This window comes from Centrocercus urophasianus, unplaced genomic scaffold, assembly GCF_019232065.1.
Source record: "Centrocercus urophasianus isolate 14NV4802_14NV808 unplaced genomic scaffold, USGS_Curo_1.0 seq_3, whole genome shotgun sequence".
NCBI classification, from domain to species: domain Eukaryota; kingdom Metazoa; phylum Chordata; class Aves; order Galliformes; family Phasianidae; genus Centrocercus; species Centrocercus urophasianus.
The window spans coordinates 1,565,575-1,578,862 of record NW_024884866.1 but is presented as its reverse complement, the minus strand read 5'-3'; the positions used below and the strand labels follow the sequence as shown (position 1 = coordinate 1,578,862).

At 41.6% G+C, this 13,288-nt stretch overlaps 2 protein-coding genes and 1 non-coding gene across 17 annotated transcripts in view; 2 read left to right on the top strand and 1 right to left on the bottom strand.

The window, feature by feature from the left end:
- The first annotated feature begins 2,825 nt into the window (after positions 1 to 2,825).
- RPS3A (ribosomal protein S3A) lies at positions 2,826 to 6,034 on the top strand. Its single transcript, XM_042828455.1, has 6 exons — positions 2,826 to 2,936; positions 3,312 to 3,415; positions 4,262 to 4,449; positions 4,609 to 4,817; positions 5,201 to 5,310; positions 5,872 to 6,034. The coding sequence occupies exons 1-6, from the start codon at positions 2,875 to 2,877 to the stop codon at positions 5,991 to 5,993; spliced, it is 795 nt and encodes a 264-aa protein (XP_042684389.1). The 5' UTR covers positions 2,826 to 2,874; the 3' UTR covers positions 5,994 to 6,034.
- LOC122165493 lies at positions 5,559 to 5,629 on the top strand. The gene has a single exon (XR_006170498.1). It is a non-coding gene; the product is annotated as a small nucleolar RNA SNORD73 (small nucleolar RNA).
- Positions 6,035 to 7,727: 1,693 nt separating the features above from the next.
- SH3D19 (SH3 domain containing 19) overlaps positions 7,728 to 13,288 on the bottom strand; it is an 80,101-nt gene continuing 74,540 nt past the window's right edge. For 13 of the 15 annotated variants that reach the window (XM_042828441.1, XM_042828440.1, XM_042828439.1 and 10 more), the window contains 3 exons: positions 12,898 to 13,084; positions 12,250 to 12,347; positions 7,728 to 9,057 (listed from right to left, as the gene is read on the bottom strand). In XM_042828441.1, the coding sequence (XP_042684375.1) occupies positions 8,929 to 9,057; positions 12,250 to 12,347; positions 12,898 to 13,084 (414 nt within the window). In that variant the 3' untranslated portion in view covers positions 7,728 to 8,928. Of the gene's footprint in view, positions 9,058 to 10,280; positions 10,908 to 12,249; positions 12,348 to 12,897; positions 13,085 to 13,288 lie in introns of those variants that run through there. The other 2 variants (XM_042828438.1, XM_042828454.1) reach the window with 1 other exon arrangement.

The following is a 13,288-nucleotide window of genomic DNA, read 5'->3' as shown; positions in this document are numbered from 1 at the left end:
GGCATATGGAATAAAAAGCACAGCAACAAAAGCAGAGCAGCAAGCCCCCAGGCTGCAGTAAGAAAGAACTTACTCAAAAGCAGCACAAACAACACAAGCGGAGAGGAATACAAACAAACAAACAAACAAACTGATTACCTTCAGAAAGCCTCAAAAAACAGGGAACTCCAAAGAAAGGCCCTTGCCCCCACTGCCAACCCTTAAATGAGGCCTGCAAAGGGGTAGATCCTGGCTTAGCCCCTTCCTGTCAGTCAGGAACATTGCATGCACCTGAGCTCCCCTGGGTTGGCCCTGCCCTCCCACCAGGTCCATCACTGCTTCAAGCCATGACTTAGCAATTTTACTACACACAGCTTAAAGTCATAGAACAAACCAGGATGTGAAGAGAAGAAGAGAAGAGGTGAAGAAGTGAAGAAGTGAAGAAGTGAAGAAGTGAAGAAGTGAAGAAGTGAAGATGTGAAGAAGGATGTGAAGATTGTAGGTCACATAAAGCTGATCCCTGCTTAAAACAGGGCTACCATCAAAGTAGGATCAGACTAAAGTAGACATTTCCTTCTAAAGAAACTGTGTAAGGAAAAGAAAAAAAATGGTAAATGTTTTAGCTGCTTTAATAGCTACAGGTGTTCAAAGCATTTGCTTACTTTTCCAATTCTCTTTGAAATGCTAGATGACAACATCTGGTTGAAATGCAGTGGTATGGAACCGGATCCCCTGAGACCTTCCTTCCAGTAGGCTTCCTAAGGCTCTTGCTAGACACCTCTGCTCCTCTGATTCTGCTGTTTTTTGTTATCTATCTATCTATAATCTATTTTTTTCCTTGCATGAGAGTCTTCAAGCTTAGAAAGCCTTCAGCTATTGTGCAGAGCAAAACCAGATAGCAAGTACTGAGAGGTAAATGTGGTATCTGATGGAAAAACTTCTAGGAAACCCCAAAAGTTTTCCTCAGAAGATGCATAATTTCCTAAGCTGTAAGAGTTGTTTTAGTTGTGCAACTGAGATTTCAATGTTGACCCAAATGCAGGGTATCTGAATCAGCAACATGCCAACGATGCAGTAAAATGGAGGGGAGGTTTTTGCATATCTACAGCTTGGAGAAGGACGTTGCAGCTTATTTTTCTGGGTGGGGTTCCTCTCCTGTGACATTCAGGAGAAAAACCCAAAGTAGTTTGGTTGGGTTTTTTGTTTGTTTTGTTTTTTGGTGTTCTCATTTTTGTTTTTTCTTTCCTTTTTTTTTTTTTTTTTTTTTTTTTTTTTTCTTGAATCCTGATTATCTAAGAGGCAGTGAGCAGGAGGTCTGCTCTCTTCTGATGAAGCCTTCTTCCTGATAGTGTGAGTTGGTGATAGAATCCAGTTGCTGTAGGCATGCAGATGAAATTCCAGGCTAGTGTGAAAGAAATTGATGAAGTAATCAGAACTGTGCCTGCTGCTCTGGTTTCATTTGTAAAACATAACAGACAGCTTTTGTGTGGCTGACAACTGGCCCTTCCCAAGTGCAAAATTTTTATTACCCTGGACATGTTGTAACTCACAGCTCTTAACAGATTCAGAAGCCCCAAACAGCTCAGGGCCTAACCTCAGACCAGTGCCGCAGGCAAGCAGCTGCAGCACCACAAAGGAATGGAGCTGGGATCTGCAGCCGTGTGCAAGGCAGAGCCTGTGCAGGGGACAGCAGTCGTGCAACAGCCGGGTCGTTAATCTGAGATCTGCTGAGCACCTGTGTCTGCATGTAGCACCTGGTGTGGGACTGAGACCACACTACAGCTGGTACTGCCACACATCCTGACACCCTGACGGAAGGCAGGCTTCCCATCCTGGAACCGCAGGCACTTTTCTTACGTCCTCAGCATGTGGTTCAAGCTGATGAGTGCAAAACATGAAAGCTGGAAGAGGGAAGTCAAGTCATAAGACAGCTGTGGTTGGAATGCTCTGAGCTGCTGCTTGGATGTTTCTCTTATAACCCGCTCTGCTGAGAAACCTGGACATCTCACAGTACAGATTATTGCACTTGCTTGCAACGCTTTTATACGAAATGATTTCTGCTGCCTGGGTGTTGGGATCACATGATGTCAACGCTTAATTTCGTTTTAGGTTTGCTTTCTTTCAAGTGCTGCCACACTCAGGAAGAATAGTTTTAAGCATCTCTGAACGAAGCACACAGAGCATATGGCAGTATTTGTCCCTCCGTAAGAAGCACCACACCGAGCTACAACTTCAGTTGCTTACTCACTATGAAACCGGAGGGGGCAGCGTGATCATCCGGGCTGACCTCCTGCCTGACTCAAAGCACGGGGCTTCTCCCACCTGGGAACGAGCAACTACTTGAGCTAAAGCACACCGACTGGGGAAATACGTTCAGCATTGAGTAATGCTGTGAGGTGGGAGGGCAAGTGTCGGTCTTAAAGTTATTCCAAAGTCTGTGTTCGCCGTTTACAAATGCCCCCTTTTGTTCTAACCAGCCCTTCCGCAGCGTTGGTTTACAGCTGTGGGACGTGACAGCATTTCCTTCTCCTCACAGGCACAGCTTTCTCTAAGGCCCAGCAGATTGTTCTTGTTGGATTTTATTATCTTTAATTGTTATAAGCTCGATTGTTTGTAAACCTTCTCTGTGGCTTTTTCATCCCAATTCACCGATACTCTCCCACCGGGCGCTGCCCGAGCCCATGAGGGACGGGCGGGCGCGGACGGCCGCAGCCCACAGAGAGGCTGTCTGAAAGAGCAAACCGCCCCCTGCGGTTCCATCCCGGAGCACAGCCTCGCCTCAGGTAGGGCCCCGTTCTCGCGTGACCGCTGCGGCCGAAGTTCTCGCGGGAGCACCGCTCTCGTATAATCTCGCGCGAGGAGCCGGCTCTCCCTTTTCCGCGGCGCGGTGGCACTATGGCGGTCGGCAAGAACAAGCGGCTGACTAAGGGCGGCAAGAAAGGCGCCAAGAAGAAAGTGTGAGTGCGGTGGGGCGGGACGCGAGGGGAAGCGGGGACGTCAGCTGGCGCGCGGCGGCCGCAGGATGCCGCGAATGTGAGGCGGATGGTGGCGGATAGTGGCGGCCGGGCGCCGGCAGCTGAGAATGGCTGCTGTCATGGCGGCGGCCGGGCCTGGGCCCGCGTGCGGTTCGAGCTGCGGCGGAGCCCGTGGAGCGGCTCGGTGTGAGGTGGGGGCCGGCGGGTGAGGGCTGCGCCGTGTCCTTGGTGGGCGAGGTTGTGAAGTGTGTGGGTTTCGCATTTGTATCTCACGGAGTGTCTGGGGATGAAGTTGTTTCAGCCCAGTTCAGTCTGTTGAAAAATAGTGATTTTTTTTCTTGCTTTATTTAAATGAAGGGTTGATCCTTTCTCCAAAAAGGACTGGTATGATGTCAAAGCGCCAGCCATGTTTAATATCAGAAACATTGGGAAGACTCTTGTTACCAGGACTCAAGGAACTAGTGAGTATTGTGGTTTTACGCAGTACAAAGATAAGTGTTTGTTCTATAATAGCATTTCAAATGAAACGTAGTTATAGAACTGCTGACAGTTTTTCTTGTACGAGATGTGAGTTTTGAATTAAAAAAAGCTAACTGCCTGATTACAGCAAGTTTTCTGAAGTAGACAGTTAAAATCTAGTTTGAGGGGAATTAATGTGTTATGGTCCTTCTTCATATAAGTCTATCAAACCATGGGTAGGAAGACAAGGTTGGAGTTCCTGATGAGCTGCAGCTATAAGAAGTTCAACTGTTATGGAGTTGTTCTGGATGCCCGAGCGACATACGGAGACAGTGACAACTTGGTCATGGCTGAAATTCAAAGTTATTAAGTAGGAGGTCTTTGGACAGATAGAACTGCAAACTTAACAGGTGATTATCAGGATGCATCGCTGAATGGGTGAACTTTAATGAGCTGCATATCTCAGGGTAAGGAACCTGTTTTAGGAAGGCACAGTGCTTTAGATGCACTTAATTTTGGAGGATTAGGTATGTGGAGTAGTTACATATATTTTCTTGGTTGCACTTCGAGTTATGAAGGTTGTTGTTATTTTCAACTGCCTACTGTGATACCATTAAAATAAGGGTCACTGTAAACTAAGTATGAGTCAGGCAGTGTTAAAATTTGTAATTTTTAAGCAAAGATGTGAAATAACTGTACTCATTTGCTTCTGCTTCCTTTGAGAATACAACAACTACTCTTTGTGTTTGTCTTTACATTATTCTTCTTCAAAATGGAAGTTTGGTATCAGATTTGAGTAATAGTTTTCTAATATTAGTATAAATTGCATCTTTTTTTTAATAATACAGAAATTGCCTCTGATGGATTGAAGGGTCGTGTATTTGAAGTGAGTCTGGCTGATCTGCAGAATGATGAGGTTGCCTTCCGTAAATTTAAGCTGATAACTGAGGACGTTCAGGGCAAAAATTGTCTGACCAACTTCCATGGAATGGACCTCACCCGTGACAAAATGTGCTCCATGGTCAAGAAGTGGCAGGTGTGTAAACCACAAGGTCTGCGTTACTGCTTTCCTCTTTAGGAAAGGAAATGGCTGCCGGTGTGTTTTAAAGCTGTTTCCCATGGGTTCGGCAGATATTAACCAATGTCAGGTGCACATTTGGGAAGCCTCTCATGGGCATAACTGTTTTTTTTGCAGACGATGATTGAAGCCCACGTGGATGTCAAAACTACCGATGGTTACCTACTGCGCCTCTTCTGTGTGGGCTTTACGAAGAAGCGTAACAACCAAATCCGCAAGACTTCCTATGCCCAGCATCAGCAGGTTCGGCAGATTCGCAAGAAGATGATGGAAATCATGACCCGAGAGGTCCAGACCAATGACTTAAAAGAAGTTGTCAATAAGCTGTAAGCTGATGGTTTTCTCTTTTACAGTCCGTGTAATTGTTTCAGTTACTGACTGAAGGCTGGTCCTTCACTTCTCTGTTTGGCAGAGACCATTGTGAAGTGTGTCTCTGGTGCTGAAATGCTGATGTGCTTCATTGAACGCTCGTCTCTGCATCATGTTTGCATTAATTTAAATCAGGCTTTCCAAACATTTTTTAAACTGAAGTCTCTAGAATAAAACTGTAACTGAGGGTAACGCTTTACCCTCACTCTGGCGATCTTGTTGAACTGATGCAAACTCCTGAATGTTATATATTCTTAATTATTTTAAGTGTGTGTTGCTTGACTAGGAAGCAGGCACAGTTCTAACGTTTTAGTGCTAATCTGCTCTCTTGACTGCACAGGATCCCAGACAGCATTGGCAAAGACATAGAGAAGGCGTGTCAGTCCATTTACCCCCTTCATGATGTCTATGTCCGCAAGGTTAAGATGCTGAAAAAGCCCAAGTTTGAATGTAAGTCAATCACTCCTCACATCTAGGGGATTGAAGGGAGGGGGGGAAGGGAAGACATTTGAAAATATCTGCTTTTGGGGAAAGACATTAAAGCAGCATCAAAAGATTGCATGGCTGTAGTAGTTAAAGGCTTGTCCTTCTAGGCAGATGTTTGGCTTTCGGGCTGGGAAGTCACATAGTGGTTACTCAGTTTGAAGCTTTTCTTGAATTCTTGCCTGAAACTGAATATTTAAAGGCTCTGGTTTGGGAATGAATGATGACAAATTGTTTCGGTCCCAGATGACACGGAATGATTTTAATTTTCCCATTTTCTGACATTCCCATATGATTAGGCACTAGGTTATTGAAGTATATGTATCTGTAACTTACTCCATTGCTTGTCTTATGTTGGACTCCATCACTTAGTCAGCATCATCATCTTGCACGAGTTTTTTGCAATGGAGTCGACCATACCTACTACGTGACATGTGCTGGTGGTTTAATTTGTACATGGTAATTAATTCAGTTCTTCAAAGCTGTTTAAAATAGGTGTATCTCACTGTTTGCAATACTTCTTTTTAGTGGGCAAGCTGATGGAACTGCATGGTGAAGGTGGTGGTGCTGGAAAACCTTCTGGGGATGAGGCAGGTGCGAAAGTAGAGCGAGCTGATGGATACGAGCCGCCTGTGCAAGAGTCTGTCTGAAACCACAAATTGACCAAAAATAAAAGGTTTATTACACACAACAAGTGTTTGGTTGCATGTATTGGTACTAGGTGATACTGCTCCCAGATGTATTTTTTTAATAAGATAGACCTCTGTTTGAACTGAAAAGGAGAAAATAATTGCTTTGGAAATCTTTTCTTTTTTTTTTTTTTTTTTTTTTTTTAAATGGCTGGTGTTGCAAGACAAGTGGAAGATGATGGTTTGTCCTTTTTTTGAAAGATGCTATTAGAAAATACACTAAGGTTTCTGCGTTTTTTTTTCCCCAAAAACTTTGGTCCTCACAGAAGAAACTGAAAGTGGGTTTCAAGGTTGTATTTAATTGGTGAGAAGTGTGTCAGATGGAAGCACTGTATAGAGCTCATCGGTAAATAGAGGGAAACCTTTTGTTTCAGCATTTCTGTCCTGTGAAGGCATCTTCAGGATTTATCACGTGACTGAATTTGGTATGATCTCTCATGGAACTTAAGAACAGTGGGAGGTGTTCACTGTAAAATGGCAATGGTCTGTGTTCTAAAAGCACTCAAATGACTTGGCAGATCATCTGTGTTACCTGCGTCAGGTAGTTCGTCTCATTTTTTGTTGTGTATTCCAGCTTAAGAAAGTGTTTTTCTGGCTAAGATAAGGGGTACGCTTTTATGTTGTTTAGAAATAATGGGAGGGGTAAAAACCACACATCTTCTGCTACTGAATTGTTGGCACAGTTGTTCCTTAAAAGCTGAGAAAGAACTGCTTTCACTTCTTCCAGAAAGATGCTGAGGTGTTGGTGGCTCTTCCTGTTAGCTGTGAATTCCCTTGGGACAAGGACTGGAGGAAAATAATGAAAAAGTTCATCTTGCAATAAAGATACTGGGTGTGATCATGAGGGCTGTGTTTTTCAAGGTTAAGAATTTTTACATTTTTGCAGTTAATAACTTGTTTGGAGCAAATAACAAGCAATAGGGTAAGGACTTCCACTAATTCTTTTATATGCTGTAGATGATGTGATTTCACACTGTGGTTCAATTACTTTCCTGTCTTAATTGCAGTCTTAATTGCCCGACAGCTCCCAGTGCAGAACTGGGTAGGCAGTGAACAGAGGCAAGTGTTGAGCAACTTTTTCCTTTTCCTCACTACAGTGCTTGCGTGAACTCATGCAGAAGTGCCTGGTTAAAACTAGTAAACTGACAAAGCTTTTTTGTTGTAAGATTATGAAAGGAAGTTAAAATACTTTTTTTCAATTCAGTAGTTAATCCTGGATGGCATGATTCTTCAAAGTACAATGTGTGTACAGTCATGTCCTGAAAGTGTTTAGTTTTGCCTTGGCTTTTCAGTTCCATCCAGCTGTTTTTTGTCTTCATTAACAGTAGGCTGCTGACATTATCACAGAGTGGCTGTGGGTACATTTGTACTTGCAAAGTCACTTCACATGTAGTAGGACAAGTAGTTGTGTCACTGAGCATTGCCATGGTTGTGTCACTTGCTGTGCTGGGTGGTTGCTGCAGGCAGCAGTTGATAAATTCTGCATGTGTGAAGCACACCTAAATGCAAAGGCTTGGCTTAATTGTTGAAGCCATCAAGATTATCTGAGGGGCTTGCACTGCTGCTGAAGAGAAGAAACACCGTTTTTGGTTTTTTTAATGTTGAGTTAAACATAGAAGCAGAACACGATCTGTACCCGTCACATTGAGTGGAGGGCTTAGCTCTCTACAGTGTAGGATGATAAAAATGCAATCATAATGTAATTATAAAAATTTATTGGTTAAATACATTTTTAATTTACAGAGGTACCATAACAAATGTACTAGACTTAACAAAGATTTATTTATGACACTGTTATCTGCACATAGAACGAAGTCCTCTTCCTCAAGATAGTTCCAGAGGTGGGACAAACAATAGAAGCTTTGCTTATCAAAGCTTTTATTATTACACTTTTGTGTATTTTGTTTGTTTTTTGTTTGGGGCTCTGGCTGAAGTTTGGGGTTACAGCTGAAACTTGCTACTATATTGCAGTTAGGAAGGGTGTTCAGTTTCATTCTTCCTTTTCTGCAGCGTACTGTACACCTTAATTCTATCATCTGTATGCAGTTTCATGGTGATAGTAGGCATGAAGTCTTTAACAGTCACTTCTGTGTAAGGCAAGCCACTAACTACAACTTTTAATAGGTTAGCTGTCTGCAGTAATGTAAACAGCATGTAGGTGGCACTCCTTGCCCAGACTTTTAAGGCTCTGCTGCTTTTCCTTCCCAGCAAGATTGGGAGGAAATGAATAATGTAAGAAGAGTGAACTTACCTACTGACAGGCACTGACTTAAAACATTCAGTGGAAGATAGAAAAGCAACTGGTCAATATTACAGCTATAAAAATGTGGGAGAGGAAACTGAAAAAAAAAAATTTAAAAATTCAGTTCTACTTGGAGACTTGTATCAAAATCTTAAAAAACTGCCAGGCAAACAATAAGTAAAAATTATACACTTAAGCCTCCTCCTCCCACCACAGTGATTGTATATTTTTTGAAGACCTGGTACTGTGTTTGGTGGAGTGGTTTTTTTTGTTCTTCTCATGTTCTGCTTATAAGAAATTGAGAATTTGTCTTGGTAGAGATCATAATGGAAGAAGCGAGTTTCAAGAGGGTGGCCCACAGTTTAAGTCAAAAAGTAAGAAATCTCTCTTAGGTGTTCATTGCATTGGAGGAATCTCTCATTTGTTTTGCCTAAGTCCTACAGAAAGCAAGGGCTGGCTTATCTGTATAAAGAGCCATGGGCAGCTCCAGGTAGCAGAGGTTGGAGAGAGTTGCCTCAGAGGTGGACTTCAATTTAAGTTGAATTCCACAGGAGTTCAGGACAGGCTTGTTGGGATGTTAAAACTCAATAACAGCTGTACAGAATATGATGTTTCTATCTTTCTAGGATAGCACACATGCTGTAATGGTTTTTATCATGTTAATCCCTCTAGTGCAATTAAAAATCCAGTTTGTAGCTCATTAAAGCTTTGTGTGATCTTCATCCTTGAGGCGCGTGATGGAGACACATAAGCGTATAGCACTTCTAGAAGAAAGTGAAGCTCCTAGAGAAAAAAGCATGCTATTATCGGTCAGTTTTACAACTCCTGTGGTGTAACGATAAATTCTGCAGAGCAAAGCAGTGCTGAGGACGTTTCAGATGAGCTCCAGTGTGTTGCTAATCTCCAAGATCTGCTCGCTGCTGGAAGAAGCCCTTCAGTTTAGTTCTGACTGGAAGCTTGTATTGCCTGTTTGCTGAAGGGGAGGGAGGGAAAAGCTTTTTGCACCAGTAGGTACTTGTTGCCACATTTGGACCTCCTATCAACATAACTGTAAGCCAACACAAAACTAAGCTGAACCATCTCAAGGTGAGTCATGATTGTTCTAGTTTCCACACTCTCCATCAATGTCTCAGCTGCTAGCGTTCTGGCAACCAGAGCTTTAAGGGAGAAAGGCCTTGTATTATTGTTGTCATATCTATGCTTCTGAAGTAATGACTCATAATAACAACTTGATGTTTCTTTTTCCTATATGGTACTAAAGTAATAGAATATTGTCAGCACTGCAATGAAGTTTTTTACTCCTCCAGTCTGAAGTTATCTGCTAATCAAGACTTATTTAACAACTCTGTCAGAAAGTGTCACAAAATGGCATTTACTGTCAGAAGGTCCAGCTACCTCAGTCAAGGTCAGTTGCTGTTGCTGAAGTCACGCTCCTGCTTTACTAAATGATTTTGGTTAAGCTTCTTTGAAGCAACGTCTTGCAAGACATTTTATCCTTAAAGCTGTGACAGACCATTTATAATGATGCTTGGTATAGCTGGTACGTGCTAACAACTTGAAAGCTAACCCTGTGCCTGCTGAAAGCCAAAACCAAGGCTGCATAATATCCTTCAAGTTACAGATAGGAATAGTGTTGCTGAAGTATGTTCCAGTGCTTGAGCAGTAGATGAAATGTAGACTGAATGCAGACAGGCTTTCCACTGAAATAAAAGGGGGTGGAGGAGCAAATGGTTGAAATAGTATAACTGTGCTGGGAAGAGAACTGAGAAAATGGAGTAAATGCTGTCCGTCACAACTCCTGCTGGGAAAGGGTAGGGTGGTGCTTGACGAAGAGGGAATAGTAGGAAAACTAAGGCTCTAGCTGGAGCAGATATTTGAGGTGGGCAGAAACATTTAACATGGTTCAAACCAGTGTAAGTGCTATTAGTTAAGAGGAAAAATAATATATTTTCTGATCTCCCTTTTTGAGCTGTTTGGACTAAGAACAGGAGAATTCTAGACAAGGATTTGAGTTTTTCCTCTTTCCAGTTTAATTTGACATTTTTCTACCGTAAGTTATCTAACTAATAAGTGAATCCTGCTAATGTGGGAGTCAAGCAGTAAAGAAACCTGAATATTGAACATGATCTACATACCGACTGCTGGAATTATATATTAAAAACATCACTTTGAACAGTTCTTAAAAAGCTCAAATAGGCTTACTTTATGCAGAGGGTGTGCATGATAAATGTAATACCAGATAGTAAACATAACAGAATACTATTTAAGTTAAAACCGTGTTGCACCACAGTATTTCCCTTGTTGGAGACCACTAAAAATTGCGCATGTATTTGCTCTCAGAGCTTTTCTGAAGCATGACTAAGTACGTGGTCACAAAAGACTAAAATCTTTTTTGACTTTAAGATACTCATATGACTGTCCAGAGTAAGTAGTGCAAAACATAGATAGTCAGAATACATTGATGTCTTTGTGAAAACATTCTCTCCCAGACACAGGGAGTACAAGGACAGGACACTTCATGGTGTTTTTAAAATTTGAACGAAGTTTTTGGGAAATATCCCAGATCTTCCTTGTATCTCTCCACTCATCCAATCCTCGTCTACAGATTCCAGCTCTGTTATAAAATCTCCTGCCTGTAAAACAAGGAGTAACGTGAGCCATTACATCTTTCCATGTAGTAATAGGCCATGCACTGTTGATGTTATTCAGAAGAAATTAATAGCAATTAAACAGAATGGTAGTAGGAGATGATCGCTCCTGTTAGATTTCTTTGAAACTACATTTACCTGTCTCTTAGTGCAAACACTTGCTAAGGGTTGAAAAAACCACCAGTTTGTGAGAGGAAAAAATAATGCTGCCGGATAACTTCCTGGAGGTAGGTAGATGTGTTACAGAGATGGCTTACAGGCTGCTGCCTCGCTCACTGTGCGTGTTCCTGCTTTGCTATGAGGGCTTTTCTTCTTCGAACACTTCAAATATTTTCTTTCAATTCAGTCCCAGTATTTTCTACAACTTGTAAACTTCACCCTTTCCTTTGGAAACTTTCTCAAAAAGGAATGCAGTTGAAGCTCAATGTGGCCTTTAAAGTCAGTGTGGCTTTATCTTCCATGTTTGATCTTTAGTCCTGCTTTCATCTTCCCGTGCCATTCCCTTCATTCCAAGTATTGGCATAGCTCTAGCCTTTCTACCAGTACCTCAGTTCCCCTTTTCTGTTTTAAGTCATCATCCATCCATCATCCATCCCGTAAGGCAAGCTGCTAACACAGAAACTAATTATTTTCTCTTTCTAAAGTAATGTGTTGCAGCTGATAAATGCAATCTTGGACCTGATGCTAAAGTCTGCTGGTTCTTAGAAACTTGCTTTTGAGGACATTTACTTCAATGTCATGTTTTTTCATCTACTGAAACATACCATTTGTTTGTGCTTTTTCATATTATATAGGCATACAGCATATACTTCCTTCTCCTTTTGCTCACAGGGCAACTGAGGATCGTGCCGCCAAACTTTCACATCAACTTTAAGGTTTTGCAGTAATAGGTCTCTCTTAGAGCTATCCCTGCTGTAATGCTGTCACCCTATTATCAAACCATCATGTTGCTGTCTTTCCAGTCAAAAAAGAGGCCCCTTTGACCTTATTAACTGATCAAGAACTGAATGTACTACAAAATGAGGTGTGTGGGTTTTGTCATATGTACTGGATTAGGGAAGTCAGAGAAAGACTACTATTCCTAACTTTACAGTGTCTTTGGTGAAGATTTTGACTATGTTAAGGACCAACATTTTTAGTTGCTCTATATCAAATACATTAATAATTATGTCTATTACCTGAGTTCTGATGTTTCACGTTCCAAACTTATTTTAGATAACTTTTTTTTTTTAAAGGCACTCCTTAGCAACATAAGATCTGCTGAAAAATTGGACCAAAAAAACCCAAAAAACAACAAAAAAAAAAAAACAAAAAACGGGGCACTTACTTTAAAGGAAAGCTCATCTTCATTTTCACCATGAAAGTCGTAGAGAGCTTGGGCTTTTTTTTTCTTCCCTCCTAGAGACTGTGATGTCTCTACCCTGGCTGCAAAATATGGAATAGATGAGTTATTTGGATTTGAGGAAAATCTATCTTTGTTTCTGGGAAAGCTTCCTGTTATGCTGGTGTTTTCTCCCCACTAGTGTGTTATCAGGTGTCCAAATGTTATTACTACTGCTACATGGCAAACTCACTGTTATGCTGGACTAAAAATTTGTACTGCTGCCAGTTCATTTTACAAAACTAACACATGCTTGTGGTTCCACTTCTAGAAGAATTAAATGTTAAGTTCACTTCCTTAAACTCTCCAACGCAGAAATGTAAGGAAAGTTGTCATTTCCACTTTCTAGTTGGAGATGCAGTAGCATTCTGTTCTGCATGTATTTAACTTACACTATTACTTTCCAAATTGCACTCTGACTAAAGCAATGTACGTCATTACTTCAGAAACCAATTCAGCACTTCAGTTCAGCTCTAGGATGTTAATGTCTCCATTGGTGCACGGTTTTTAAGGCAGTGGAATAGCTACGTTCTCCCAGAAATTGGTCATGACTGTTGCATGGAATAATGAGCTGTCATCTATCAGAGCACCTACCTGAGCAGGTCTGAACAAAAACTGCTGGGAAAATCCCTTCCTTGTCATTCAGTCTTCCTCTATACCACTCAGAATCTACTTGTTCCAGTATTTGGATGTAGTCTCCCTTTCTAAAGGATAAGTCATCTTTGGTTTCTGCTGTAAAATCATGAAGTGCTTCACACCACTCTACTGAGCATCGGTTGTTCTACTCAAATGAAAGAAGAAATATGTTTATTTCAAAAGGGAACAGCAATAAGCCCATGGATGTTGGTCAAAACAAGAGTACAAGATTTGCACATCCTGATTTTCCCTCATGCACTACTGTCACTGCGGATACAAACCAAAAAAGCATTTCAAAGCATTTCAGCAATTATTATATAATTTCATCTAAGCTCACAAGCACTCCTTT

What these genes read in the sequence shown, in the direction of transcription:
- RPS3A (XM_042828455.1), top strand. Translation starts at nt 2,875, where the DNA reads ATGGCGGTCGGCAAGAACAAGCGGCTGACTAAGGGCGGCAAGAAAGGC. An exon ending in TACCAGGACTCAAGGAACTA is followed by an intron (nt 3,416 to 4,261) that starts GTGAGTATTGTG and finishes TTAATAATACAG; the next exon opens with AAATTGCCTCTGATGGATTG. An exon ending in AAAGAAGTTGTCAATAAGCT is followed by an intron (nt 4,818 to 5,200) that starts GTAAGCTGATGG and finishes TTGACTGCACAG; the next exon opens with GATCCCAGACAGCATTGGCA.